Here is a 14,233-nt window from a genome sequence, read left to right on the forward strand (position 1 = left end):
CCCGCCATATTAAGAATGGTGAATTTCATCAATGTCTCCTAGAAGCATAGGCTTCATCTAGTTCTGCCTGTAAAAGATGAGCAAGAAATGGACCACACTGAGTCCTCCCACCTACCTGATTAAAATCAATGTCATCTGAGCCAAGCCCATTCTAATTTCATAATCGAAAAGCTCAGCTCTTCAGCCTAAAGCAACAAATTCCCGACAGACAAAGGAACAAAAGGTCACCTCAGTTCAATGACAACATTTCCCTTATGAAATCAATTTTAATTGAAAGTAAATTTAGACCTATGATGAATGGCTTCCTTCCTTTAGAAGATGGAAGTCTAATAAAACAGATTATAGGTCTGTTAACTTGTATTTAGTGTGTCTGGAAGAAGCAGGAAGCACCAACCTTTCCTGTTTTCTTTTGGAAACAAAGAAAAGTTAATGATACAAGTAAGTGGTAAAGTCATAATTTGAACCCAGGACCTCTGCCTTCAGTCAGTCCTTGTTCTACTGAATCATACTACCTTCCTTCCTAAATCTCCAAGTCTCTGGTTTGGGAAGCATATGGTTTAATATTTGTCCCTTCCCCTACCAAATAGTCATCAGGAAATAACTAAACATATGCTATAAGTTATCACCACCCAAGTAAATGTCTCCATTTTTCTTCCATGATCAAGATACTTTTCAAAATTATATTTTAAAAGGCTAGTTTATTATATAGACAGAGGGAGGGTGTGAGCTACTGTGTGTTTATGTGCAGACAATACTGGCCGGGACAGTCCTCCAGTCAGTCTCTGACAATGCTCAGAGCAAATTCCCACCCACTTTGGAAAAATATTTTAAATTGAAAGCCAAGTGGAAAAGCAGCACTGAACTCCTATTTGGCAAATAATAGTGACCTCAACCAGATGACTCCGAAAAAGATACCGGGAAGATAAGAAAGAAGAGGAAGTCAGTTACAATCTTGTAGTAATTTAATTTGCAAAAAACTTTCCATACATTGTCTCAGCAGATCTTCCTAACAACCTGTGAGGCAGGTACCACTACAACTACGACCGTGCAAATTTTACAGTGGAGAAAAGCAAGATCTCGAAAGAAGAAAATGATTTATCTAAGGGACTCCAACTCAACATGAAGAGATGTGGTCCCTCTCCCACCCCTACCACGCAGGAGGGAAGGACTATGAATGCTCAACACCATACATAACATCACACTTTTCAATGTGTTGATTAGTTTTGACATTTTTTTCCCTCCGTTTTTTTTGTTTGCTATAAAAGTCCCCTGGAAGTGGATGGGAGGCATCATAATGGGGAATGTAGGTGATGTAAAAACATAAGTCTTCAATATATGTATTGTCACAGGTAGCTGGGAATCTGGGACATAGTATACCCCTCTTTCATTAGCACATTCATTCTTTACCCAATCTTGGGTGATTCACAGAATGTTTAGAGGTTAAATAGAAAATGAGGGACATTTTCAATTCAATTCAGTAAATCCATATTAATTGCCTACTATGTGCAAGCATGATGCCAAATGCTGGGGTGGGGATACAAATTCTTTTTAAGAAGTCCCTGCCTTCCAGGAGCTTACAGTCTAATGGGGGAGGGGGGAGGGGGGAGGGGAGCTCAATACACAGCAAAAGTAATACAAGGAAGCAATACTCACTCTTGCTGGAGGGTATTCCATAATGGAGCTGTGCACCTGACATCAGGGAGAACATTGCATCCGGTATAATGCACGGCAGAAGACAGAGAATGGAATTTTCTATTTGTATCAAATATTGTTCCCCAAAGAGACCCATCAGCTAGGAAATGCTCAGTGATGTTTGTCCTACAGACAGGTTATGCCCCAGCACGGCTTGGCATAGGCTGGCTCGCCAGGGGTCATCCAGCTCACCTTCTTTGATCAGAACGTGGGCTCAGCTTTGCAGACTGCTGAGAACAGGAAGATTTGGGGGTAAAAGAGAGGTTTTCAGGATGATAGAAGATGTCTCCAGGTCAGTTAAACCAAACTGCTTATTTTATATATAAGGAAACTGAGGTCTAGCAAGGTCAGGTGACTACCCATACATGGTCTCTGCCCCTCTAACTCCAAATTCAGCATCTTTTCAACTTCATTATTTTCATACCAACAATTGACTGATCATCATCATTACTTTTAATACTCATTTAATTTCAAGTTTGATGTTGTAGGTGTGAATATCATCATATCATCATGATAAATGTCTAAGTAGAGTGTTAAGTTTGCCAAAGGCCTTGCAAACATTATCACCTGAGCTGTTCAGACTGCAGCTTCTTGGGGCCACAGGTGAGCTGGGTAACAGGTCAACACCAAAGGTGGATGAGCAGCCCCCACCCCAGAGGTGCTGGCCCTCCCAGAACACCCCAAAGACCCCCTCTGGCTCATAAAAATGCTAACAGCAAAACAACTATCATTTATTTAGCCCTCCAAGCTTGCAAAGATACACACATAGAGATATACATATATAGTGTACATGTAGACATATACATATGCATATGTATGTATTATATATAGTTATAATATATGTAATTATGTATGTTACATATATTTATAAAATATCTATGTATATGTAAAATCAAACCTCTTAGGGCACCTGGCAGCTCCCCAGGTCTTTCACTTTCAGAGGCATTTTCAACCTGCATTGGTGGAGGGCAGTTTCACACCAAGAGCTGCCCACACCTATGAGGTTGGAAGTGGGGCCCAAAATTAGTCAATCATATAACAGCTGTCTGCAGCATTCTGCCAACAGTGCCATGCTACCCTCCTTCTTGTTTGCCCCTTGCAGCCCTTCCTGAAAAGTCAGGGACCACATGGGCCATGGTCACTTGGCCCCGGGACAGGATGACGGCCCCGCTGGGTGCCTTCCCAGAGCCAGGCCAGGTCTGCTAGCTGTGATAATAAACACAGTCTTAGCCCAAATGGAACAGTTGCTCTTTCAGATGGACCCCACCCTCCCTGCCCACTCCCCCAGCTCAGACAAACACGATCCACGGCCTGGCCAGAATCCAAAAGAACAAAAACAAGAAATCTCTGCTGAATAGCATAGCTGACATCCGGAGCACTTCAACACCTACTAAGTGTTTTACAGATATCACCGCCAGCACGGACCCTCATCCACGACCAGTGCTGAATCGATGCTGATTCCACTGTTTGGCTGATCTCATCCAAGCCAAAGAGCACTGGACTTGAAATCTGAAGGGACCTGAGATCCAATCCCACCTTATTGACTAAACTGAGCACATCCGACTTAGCCTTTCTGTGTCTGGGACTACTAAATCATAGAGGAGTGGCTATATCCATTGGAGGAAGGAGTTCCCCCACCAGAAGTTCCCTACTCTCATGAAAGCCCTGTACAAGCTAATAACTAACATTTATCATGTGGTCTTTTCAAATGTTTCAATGCCTTTCCCATCCATCATCTGAGCCCTTCGAGAACACTGTTAAGTAGCAGCTGCTGGGAATATTATCTCAATTTCACAGATGAGGAAGCTGGGGCTCAGAGAGGAGGCAGGGCTTGTTCAGGGCTCTCCCAGTCAGTGTCACCAAAAAGCAAATTTGAACCCAGGTTTTTCCTTTGAGCCCAACACTCTAGCCCCCAGGCTCTACTGTCTCCCTCAAGAGTTACCTCAGTTCAAAGCCCAAAACATGCTACACAGCTGTTGCATTTCCACATTTTTAATCCAAAAGGGCAAAAATGGCAGGAAGCTTTTTTTTAAATGTCATATGCTCAGAGACTTTATGGATTGACTCAGCATGTGTCCCCTGAACATGAGCATTGGCTCTGTCACATGCACTCATTTTTCATTAATTTACAGGACATTCAATGGTCTGAAAACCAAAAGCTCTCAGACATAGAGGCATCTTCACCATTGCCCCTGATCCCCCAGCAAAGGAACACTGAGCATTTAAAATAAAGCCTAACCAAGAGGGAAAGGCCATGCTTTCAACTCTGAGGATCAATAACTGGCTGGGGGAGAGGGATGGCTGGAAGAGGAACAGGTCTCCTCTTCCAGTGTCCCTGGGGCATCAGGCCCCACGTGGATCACGGCTGAACCAGGATTCCAATCTAGCCCTCATTTGGCCACTCTGTACTTCAAATGTACTATTTTCATACCAACAAATGACTGGTCATAAACACTATCTTAGAGACCCATTTAATTTCATATTTAGGGAGAACGAGGAAGGGAATAACATTTACATCCTATTAGTACCAGGGACTGTGCTAAGTACCTTCAAAAATATGACCTCATTGATCTGTAGGTGCTATGATTATTCCTGTTGTATATATGAGGAAATTGAGGCAAATAGAGATTGACTTGCCAGGAGCACCTGGTCAGTGTCTGAGTCCAAATCTGAACTCAGGTCTTCCTGATTCTAGATAATGCTCTATCCATTAAGCCATCAGTCATTTCCCAGGCAATCAAGGTTAAGTGACTTGCTCGGGGTCACATAGCTAGTAAGTATCCAAGTTTGGATTTGAACTCAGGTCTCCCTGACTCTGGACCCAGGGTTCTATTAAGGGAGCCACCAGCTGCCTCCTATTTAATATCTTCAGTATAACACACACACACACACACACACACACACACACGTACTTATACAGTGCTTAATTTCCCTCCTTGATTGAGGGCTGTATCCCTGGGTCCCTGGGCTCTGGCCAGTCATCTCCATAATGGTAGTTTTCTTCCATAGAAGGAAGGCTCAACTTAGGAGAACCTGATTCAAATCCTACCCCTCCCTGCCCCGCCCCTCCACATACACTTATGTGCTGTGTAATAATCTTGGGCTGGAGGTCTTTGAGTTTATATTCTTACTAGTAAAATGGGGACAGTAATATCAATAGCACTTACCTCAGAGGGTCAAAGGAGGTAAGATGTGCGACTATTATTAGGAATCCTAAAGTTTTATACTAAAAAATGCAAAAGCTTCCATAGCTCAAAGCTAACTCCCCTTGCCCTCAAACTGCAGCAGAGACCAGGACAAAACTGGCAAGCCTGGCTCTGGGCCAGCAGGCATTCATTCCATTCCCACCCCCTTCAGCCCCTCCAGCCCCTTCCAGAGAGGTGGGCCCTTCCAGGATGGAGCTCCCCAGCAAAGCTCTGAGGAATTGGGCTCCTTTCTACATTGGGATGAAGCACCAGCAGCTGAAGGGTGGTGACCCTCTGACAGGCCAGCCTAGGCTTCCTTCCTCATTTTCTCCCCAAGCCTGAGCTGCTGCTCACTGTTCACCTTCTCCAAAGTCCTGACAGCCAGGCCAGGCTAGGGAGGGGGCTCTGGGCTAATCCTTCCTCCTGGCACACTGCTTCTTCTTAGGCATTCCCATTCTCCCTCAATGATCTCTAACAGCTTAAGATTCTTGTTCTTGAAGTTCTGCCTTTCTGCTGAAAGGAGTGACCCCTCAGCTATTAGCACCTCTGGATAGTCACCCTTCATCTACTCTGTCTGGACTCTGTATACAGTTTACTTACCTGTTGTCCCCCACCCACCTACTAGAATGTAAGCTCCACAGGGGCAGCATGGCATCTCCTGCATTCTTTGTATGTCCAGTATTGGGTACAGAGGAAGTGATTAATGAATGCTTCTTGATGGATTAACTAGAGAGAAATTTCATTAAAATCCTGCTTTTCTGGAATGTTTTGTGAAATGCCCAAATGATAATGATAATTACAAACGACTTAAGTCCCTCCTTGGCCTCTGCAGGTGCCCAGAGATAATTCTGAAAAACATTTCTTCTGTGTAACATTTTCTTTCCCTTTGTTGACCAAGGCCTGGAGAGAGGTGAGGAATAGGGAAGCACCATTGAATCCCCTTCCCCAGGGGGATCAAACCTGGGAAAGGGGCCTCACCGCCAGATGCAGCCTGTTCCCAAATTCTCTCTGTCCCAAGAGAACTTGGAGCTCAGCAGACCACTTTCTATTCCCATCTCCTTGCTTCCCTAAAGTCTTGCCCTCATTTTTTCATCAGCAGGCTAGGACAAAGCATTAAGCTATTCTAGATGCCAGATTAATCCTCTTAATGTAGAACTCTGGTCCTGGTGCCCTCCCTCCTGATCAAATGCCTGCAGAGACCCTCCACTCTCCAGAGCCCACCAGTCATGGCAGCGGTGGAACTTTGGCTTGGGAAGGGGCCTTAATGGTCCATGAGCCCAGCGAGAGTCAGAGTTGTCGTTCACCTTCATTTTTTCCAGAAGAGGACCAATGATATCATGCGGTATAATTGATGGCAGAAAGTTAAACTGGGGGTGTGGAGGGAAGCTAGACCTTTAAATAGCCAAGGCAATGGAGAGAGGGCTAGAGTTGCAGTCATAGGATCTGAGTTCAAATCCTTATCCTGATCCTTAATAACATGACCTCAGCATGTAATTTCACCATTGTGAGTTTCTATAAAATGGAGAAGCTGGACCTTGAAGGTCCTTTCCAGTTCCAAATCTGCAATCCCCTAAACTAGCCCCAACTTTCCTTCACTGCACTTCAATTAACAAAATCATTTTAATATGCACAAGATATTTATATGGTATCTTTGTTGGATATGTTCATGGAGTGAGCTGGCATGGGGGGGTGGGGGCGCAGCTTGCAGGGAGGCACGTCTGTCTCTGGCTTGGGACAGGACCTCCTCAGCTCACCAAGGGCAGAGACTGCTTTGTCTTTAAAATCTCAGTTCCTGGCACATAGTAGGCACTTAATAAAAGCTGCTCCCTACTGTTGCATTTGCTAACACAGCTCTCTAGCTAATTTGCCATGCTAAATGTTATAAATGGTGCAGCTGAGGTCCATCCCTGGGCTAGCGCTCCAGAGCCAAGTGCCTGAAGCCAGATTTGAACCCAGGTTTTCATGACTCTGAAATCAGAACTCAAATCAACTAGTACATACTCATTCTGGTTCCCCCAGCCACATACTTGTATGCCATCAGGAGAGATCCAAATGAGACTATAAGCTCTTTGAGGGCAGGCACCATACTGGAGGTGTCTTTGCCATGATCCACACAGAAGGCACTTGAATTTGGGTGGTGAGGAACTGTTCCTTTGCTCCCCCATGTATTGAGAACAGAGACAGAAAAAAGGCCTTTCTGCACCTGGCCTCCAAGGCCACTTTAGTGTCCCGACTTTAATGACCCTGGCAGGTTTGGGGTCATCATACCCCATCAGCTCAGATCCCACAAAAGCTGTGTACTGTACTATGGAAACTGGAATTTCTGAGCTCAAAAACGTGCCTTTCCAAAAAGTAATATTAAAAATTGTCCCTTACTGAGCCCTTCTTCTCTTTCTACAGAGTATGAGATTTGGAGTCTGAAGACAGATTCAAATCCTCATTGTCACCTTAGCAAACAAAGGCAAATGACTCTCTTGCCTACCTCCATGGCCATCACCATAACCAAAGTAGGGGGTAAAGAACACTAGATACTGGGCTTGAGAATAGTAGAAGGAATACTGAACTTAGAACCAAAGGACCCAAGTTCAAATCCTGGCTTTGCTACCCATATCTAAGAGACCTTAAGCAAGCCCCTTCATTTCTCTAGACCTCAGTTTCCCTACTTTCCTCCTTTCTTTTCTCTTTTCCTCAGTTTCCTCAACCTTTAAATGAAGAGGATAGATTCAATGATCTCTCTCAAAATTCCCTGCTAAGTCTCCATCCATGGTCCTATGAGCTCCATAAAGACACTCTGTTTTAAAGTTTGCTGTTTTAACGCATTTTTAAAAAAAAAACATTGTTATTATTTCCCCATGTTTTAGCTCTGCTTTGCCCAGAAGGAGTAGGAGGGTTGTTATTCTGTTTTTTTTCAAAGGTATGACCACATGCCATCCGACACTTTCAAAATTCTCAGTTTATTTCATGAATATCTCTATCAACACATGCCATTTCCTAGAAAAATGATCCCTCTAAAAACAATCTCTCCACATATTTTGGGGGGGAGATGACAGATGACCAGTCCAACTCTTTGTTGCTCAGCCAGGTCCCAGCTACAGTGTCCTAATCTGACAATGGTCCTTCTAACCTCAGACCCGCTATTTTCTGAAAGCTGCCCTCGAGTGGGGCTTATATATCATAAAGTTTAAAAGGAAGACTTGGATCTTGGCTCCTTGGATTGGATCCTCTGACAGATGGCCTTTCCTCATCCCGTGAGGTGTTCTGTTTCTGAAATTTGACCCTCAACCTGTTATTGTTTACCAATCTAGGAATTTTAACCTCGTGTTTAGAACAGAATGAACAGTAACAGTGCTTTGATAGGCTCAAGAAGCCTATGATGTATCTCAGGATGATGCTGATTCCCACCAGCTCTGCTACTGTATGGATGCTGACCCAGAGAGAACCTAGGCAGGGTCCCAAGCTGGCTCGGGGACCTCAGGGCCAGTTCTGAGCACTAAAGAGAATTCAAAACTCTTGATTTAGGTTGAGAAATATTGCAAATCAGCTGCTCCATGCCTTAATCCCAGTGTCCCCCAAAATGCCTAGCACAACATAATGTTAACTGAATGGAATTTCCAAAGCAGTTGAAAATACCTTAGAGATATGTGAGCCCATCCGGGACAAACATCCACAGGGACAAGAGCAGGACATTCAGAGCCAAAGGACCAGAGTTCAAATCTCCCCTTTACTTACTCCAAACCTGAGTAACCTTGGGAACACCACCGGTCCTCAAGTGCCCTCCTCTGGAGGGCCCAGTGACTTGGAGGACACTTTCTGGCTCTCCAGGTAATCTAAGGCAGGGACTGGCCACCTGCTTTTCCAAGGGCCGATTTTTGTTTGTCTCCTCTTGGACTTTCCAATGGCCCACATCGCCCCAGTAAACATCAGAAGGATCTCAATTTCTCCAAAAGTGTAATCGGCAATCTTGTCTTCAGCTGCACCTGGCTTTCTAGTCCTGCCCCCCAACTCTGTTTTGTTGTTGCTGTTGCTTTGTTTTGTTTTTCTAGAAGACAGATGCCCTGCAGCACATAAAGGGAATCTCAGTGTATGTTTCTGGTCCAGAAGGTGAATGAAGGGATTAAAGCTCCCTCCTCCCCCACTCCCTACAATCATTCTGCCTACAATCCCAGCTCTCCAGAGAGAGTGGCAGGGATCTACAAAGGAGGAGGTGGGTCCAGAGCTGCCATAAATAAAGGATTCTGACCCTGGCTTGGCCTCCTCCAGGATCAAGCACATTCAACAGGGTAAGGGAAAACCTTTGGGACTAATGTCACAATTCTGAATGAAGTGAAAGCTTGTCAGCAGAAAGTTCAGTCTGTCCTGACCTCAGGGACCCAGGTATACTCTGACTCACTTCTCAAGTCACTGAGCCTTTCTCAGTTTCAGTTTCCCCATCTGTAATATTAGGGTATTAATAATGCTACTCACCGGGTTGCTGTGAGTATCATTGCATGTGAGTATCATGAGTATCATGGGACCCACTTCTGATTTTTACTACAGGGGTTACCTTGGCTAAGTCATGAAAGCCTTACAGGCTTCAGTTGGGTCACCTGTAAAATTAGGACTAGATTAGATGCCTCTGAGGTCCCTTCAGACTCTAGATGTACAATCTTATGTAAAGTGCTTGGCAAAACTTAAAGCAAGACTGAGTGTGTGTGTGTACCCCCCAAGTTCCTTAGATCCTTTGGTGAAGGCTATGGACTCCTTCTCAGTATAAGATTTTTAAATTTACAAAATATACAGAACAGCAGAGGAAACCAATTAGATTGAAACTGGAAGAGGAAAGAAAGGAATAAGGATTTGCATAGCACCTACTATGCCCCAGAAACTGTGCTAAGTGCTTTCAATATATTCAAAAAGAAGTCGGTGGCCCCAGGTTAAAAGCATCTGCTCCGGGTGATCTCACTCTCCACCTCACACCATTAGAAGGATCTTTTTTCATCTCACTCTCCTCCAATCTTTTTCAATACTGTTCAGATGAAAATAGGACTGAGACATCTCTTCTTTCATGTGTAATGCTCTGCAGAGTGGACAGAGGGCTGCCTTCTGTGTTTCCAGCAGCTCATCTTTGGGGGTTTCATAGCCAGACAGCTCCCAAATCAAGGAGGATGACAGTGTGGCCCACGCCCAGCCCTCTAGCCATGTGGGCTTAACATCTTCTGTTAAGGCTCTGCATTCTGAGAGTCTTCATTCCATGCAACTTGGAGATCATAGTTGGCATGACATCTCTTAAAAATAGTTTCACCTTTGGGCAGCTAAGTGGAGCAGCAAATAGAGTACCAGCTCTGGAATCAGGAGGACCTGAGTTCAAATTTGACCTCAGACACTTGACACATTTACTAGTTGTGTGACCTTGGGCAAGTCACTTCACCCCACTTAACCCCTGCCTTCCCCCCTCCAAAACATAAACAATTTTTAAAAATTCTTACTTTTATATAAGCCAACACTGTTGTGATTGTTACTGTTGTTATGGGTTATTACTGCCATTGTGAGGATTGTGACTCTGACCACAGCCTTTACTCAGCTACTGCCATGCCTGCCCAGGCATATCCAATTCCAAGGAAGCTGGGATAAATGGATTAAAAAAGAAACAGGATCAGACCCACAGGCCCACCATGGCAGCTGGGCATTTGTTTTAGGAGGTGACTCCACAGAGCATTTGGGAGACAGTAAACCCAGACACAAATGATGCACTTGTCTTCACAGAACAAAACTCACCCCCCCCATGAGTCCCTGTTCCTTCCGATTTTCTACCAATGTTCACTTTAAAATATTGAGCCAGTCCCTCCCCACCCCCAGCAGCAATGCCAGTCTAGATAAATAACAACCTCGGATCTGGGATAATGTGAAATGACACACCATTCAAGCCAAGTCCAGCTCTGGCCTGGCTCAATGGTACTCCATGACCCATCCTATTCAATTTGGTTAAATGCAAGTAGGGAGCCGCAATGCCCTTGGATTATTGGAGACTGGGAGTGTAAAGGGACATGAGAGCCAAGCAGGAGGAAAATCTAGGCTTGATGTCAAGGGAAGCTAGCGAGACATTGGGTACCCCAAAGCAGCATGGGCTTCTCCAGACATAGGCGCCCTTCCTGGCAGGTGTCCAAGAAGAGGCGGGGTGTGTACTTGGCAGGCCCATGGGGGGAGTTGTGGGGGGAAGTGTGGGGGAGATGAATTATGGGACGAGAGAAGTAGGGGGGGGGGGGGGGGGGTTCTCCTGGGAATGGGGGCTGGGAGAGAACAGGAGTTTTCAGTCTTTTCCATGTCATTGTCTCCTTTGGGAGGCTACTTACTGAAGTCTGGACCCTTTCTCAGAATTCTGTTTGAGGAGCACAGTTTAAAAATGCCCAGACTGGCTGCTCACTGAGTTCTGATCCGATTATCCTATGATTACCTGGTCAAATAATCAAACTATATTTTATTTACTTATATAAAGAAGTTCTATCCTCCAGGGAGGGAATGTTTGTAGGCTTTTTTTGTTTGTTTTATTTCTCGTCTGTGTGTCCAGTCCCCAGCACAGACACATGACCAGTGTTCAGTAGACTGGACTGAAGGCTCCATTTTACAATGTACAAGGTTTCATTTTACAATTCATAAGATGACAGGTTGAGAATCGGAGAGACCCAAGGTGTCGCTGTGTCCAGTCTCATTTTACAGATAGAGAAAACTCAGGCTAAGCTTCCACAGGCAGTAACTGGCAGGACCAGAATTCAAACTCAGGTTCTCAGACTGCCACAACACCCTTCCTTTCCACTGTGCCATACGACTCCACTAGAAGCCTTGGTATACAAACCACGACACTGTTGTCTCAGCATCACTGTCCTCTAGGCTCCTTCAAATGCCCTTTTTCCTCCTGCCTCCTTTTCCTTCCCATCCAGCTGAAGGCACCTGTCCTGGGGGCTGCCAGAATTTACCTGAAACTCCTAGCTCTGGTTTTAAAAATAAGTTCCTGGATCTTACTGCCCAGGACTGGCAGACAGCAAACCACACAGATGACCATTCTGAGGCCCTAGGGAAACAGGCTGGGCCTTGAAGTCACATGCCAAGGAGCATACCACAGAGAAAAGATTTGAACTCAGAGCCCCAAGAAGTCAGTATGGAAGCAGCCCAGGCCAATACTGCCAGGTCACTAACAGAGTTCCCAGAACAGCTGGTTAGCCCTGACTTAATAACCAACTAACCTGATAAGGAACACTCACCAAGACAAAGGTGAATTGGAAAAAAAAAATGCATGAGCAAGGTCTGTAATTACACTGGTCTGATCCAGGCACCCTGGGCTGGAGAGTAGGAATTTAACAACCATCTGCTTAATTACAGTGCCAGAATCTGCCCAACTGGTGGTTGGGGTCTCTCTGCTTTGTTCTTCCTTTGGGATCAGTAACCAAGTGGACAGTGCTGGGCACTAGCCGGAAAGGTTCATCTAAACCTGCCCTCAGATCCCAGATGTGGTTGTATACAAGTGAACACACAGGGCAATCCCTGTAAAATGATCTGAGCTCTCACAAGGCGAGAAGACAGGGCTAACTTTCGGTTCCAAGGCCTGTAACCTAAGCTAGCCACAGCTGGCCTGGCTCCTTAACTCCCAGCCTCCTGGGGATGTTTGCAGGGTGGGAACAAGGACAAGGTAAGAGGTGGAAGGGGGATGGGGGCTGAAGAGGGCGGGGAGTCGTATTCCCAAGAGCTGGGAACATTGTTTTTTGTATCCTACCTCATCAGCTTCTTCCTCCACGTCCCCTGCCCGTCCCCCCACCCCCAAACTCACACTCGCGCTACTCAATGGAATTCAATTCGAGTCAACCAATGTGACATTAGATGCCTCCAAAGTCCTTTCTCAGCATCCCTTAAGCACACACTGTGTGCTGGGAATCCTGCTAGGCAATGAGGGTACCAGAACAAAAATCAAAGGGCCTTGAATGCCTTGAAAGCATTTAAACTCTGGGTGAAGACCTTGGTGCCAAGCCCTGGAAATAAAAATGATCATTCTTATGATCTGGAAGCTCACTTGGGTGGGGACGTGCCGGGAGAGTACCGGCTTAAAATGGAGCGCTGCTTATGGGCGAGCAGGCACTGGGAAAGCCATTAAGCAGCCGCCCTGGGGAAACAATTGTTTAGGAAAAAACCGGAGAAACTTCGGAAGCCACCGCGGACATCCTGCTGTAAATCTCCCCGGTGGCCTCCGAGGAAGCCGCCGGCCATGATGCCGCTGTAAATCACACGCTGGGCCCAGACCCCGGCTTCTCCGGCTCCACGACACCCCAACCCAGGCTGCCCTCCAAGGCCACCCTTGTCCTAATCGATCTGGCGAGCTCGAGCTCGGCCCGGGCGCCAGGGATGAGGGAAGCCGCTGCAAAGCCGGGGGACAAGGGGGTGTCGGAGGGCGGGGAGAGAAGGCCGAGGCCGCCCCAGGCAGGAGCTCTCCAGAGGGATGCCAAGGGGGGCGGGCTGCCCGGAAGCCAGTCAAGGGGGCTGCGGGCGGGGAAAGGAGGCTTCCAGGAGGGGGCCGGGGCGGCTGGGGTGGCATGGGGCGGGCAGCGGGCGGCAGCAGGTGCCCGTGCCCGGGGCTGCTCACTTACCGTGTAGAGCAGGTTGAGGGCGCACAGGCAGCTCCTGGAGCAGGCGAAGCCGCCGCACACCATCTTGGGGGGCGCTCAGGGAGCGAGGCCAGGGGCGAGCTCTGCAGGCCGACCGGGCAGCCCCCGGCACTGGCACGGGCACGGGCAGCCGCGCCCCCTCCTCCGCCCTCCCGGGCTCGGCTCTAGGACGCGGGGGCCGAGCAGCGGCAGGCAGGCGGTCCGGCAGTCAGTCCGCTCGTCCGCCCGTCGCAGGCTGCAGCGTCCAGTCGCCCCCCGCCCGCACCTCGGCCTCCCGCAGCGCAGCCCAGCCTCGCCCAGCCCTACCTAGCCCGCTCCCGCCTCGCTAGCCCGGCTCGGGCCGCCGCCGCCGCCGCAGTGCCCGAGGCCCCGCCCCGGCCGGGCCTCGCACGCTGATTGGTCGCTGCCCGGGAACAAAGGTAAGATATGCAAATATATGCGCCGCTTCTGGGGAAGGGAGAAGTAGCGGGCGGGGCCCTGGTGGGGGTGGAGGGAGGCAGACACCACGTTGGCAGGTGGAGGGGGCGGGGCGGCAAGAGCCCCGATCCCCAAGCCCGGCCCCGGTCCCAGGCAGCGGTCCGGGAGCAGATGAGTGTCTCACCTCTCCGGGCCTCAGTGGCCTGCTTTGTCCAATGAGGGTGGATGGCCTAGGCGTCCCCTCAGGTGCCTCTCAGTTCTACAGCTGCAACCCTGCGACTATTTAAATGCAACCTCTGATTATTGGACCAC

The 14,233-nt window shown here is 47.5% G+C and overlaps 1 protein-coding gene across 1 annotated transcript in view; it reads right to left on the bottom strand.

The window, feature by feature from the left end:
- Positions 1–13,815, bottom strand: part of TSPAN13 (tetraspanin 13) — a 29,296-nt gene extending 15,481 nt beyond the window's left edge. Inside the window, exon 1 of the mRNA XM_069094431.1 lies at positions 13,487–13,815. Coding sequence (XP_068950532.1) covers positions 13,487–13,549 — 63 coding nt within the window. The 5' untranslated portion in view covers positions 13,550–13,815. The remainder of the gene's footprint in view (positions 1–13,486) is intronic.
- Between the last annotated feature and the right edge of the window lie 418 nt (positions 13,816–14,233).

This window comes from Petaurus breviceps, unplaced genomic scaffold (genome assembly GCF_028583685.1).
Source record: "Petaurus breviceps papuanus isolate PSGF00001 unplaced genomic scaffold, PetGlider_PUasm1.0 218, whole genome shotgun sequence".
Lineage (NCBI taxonomy): Eukaryota > Metazoa > Chordata > Mammalia > Diprotodontia > Petauridae > Petaurus > Petaurus breviceps.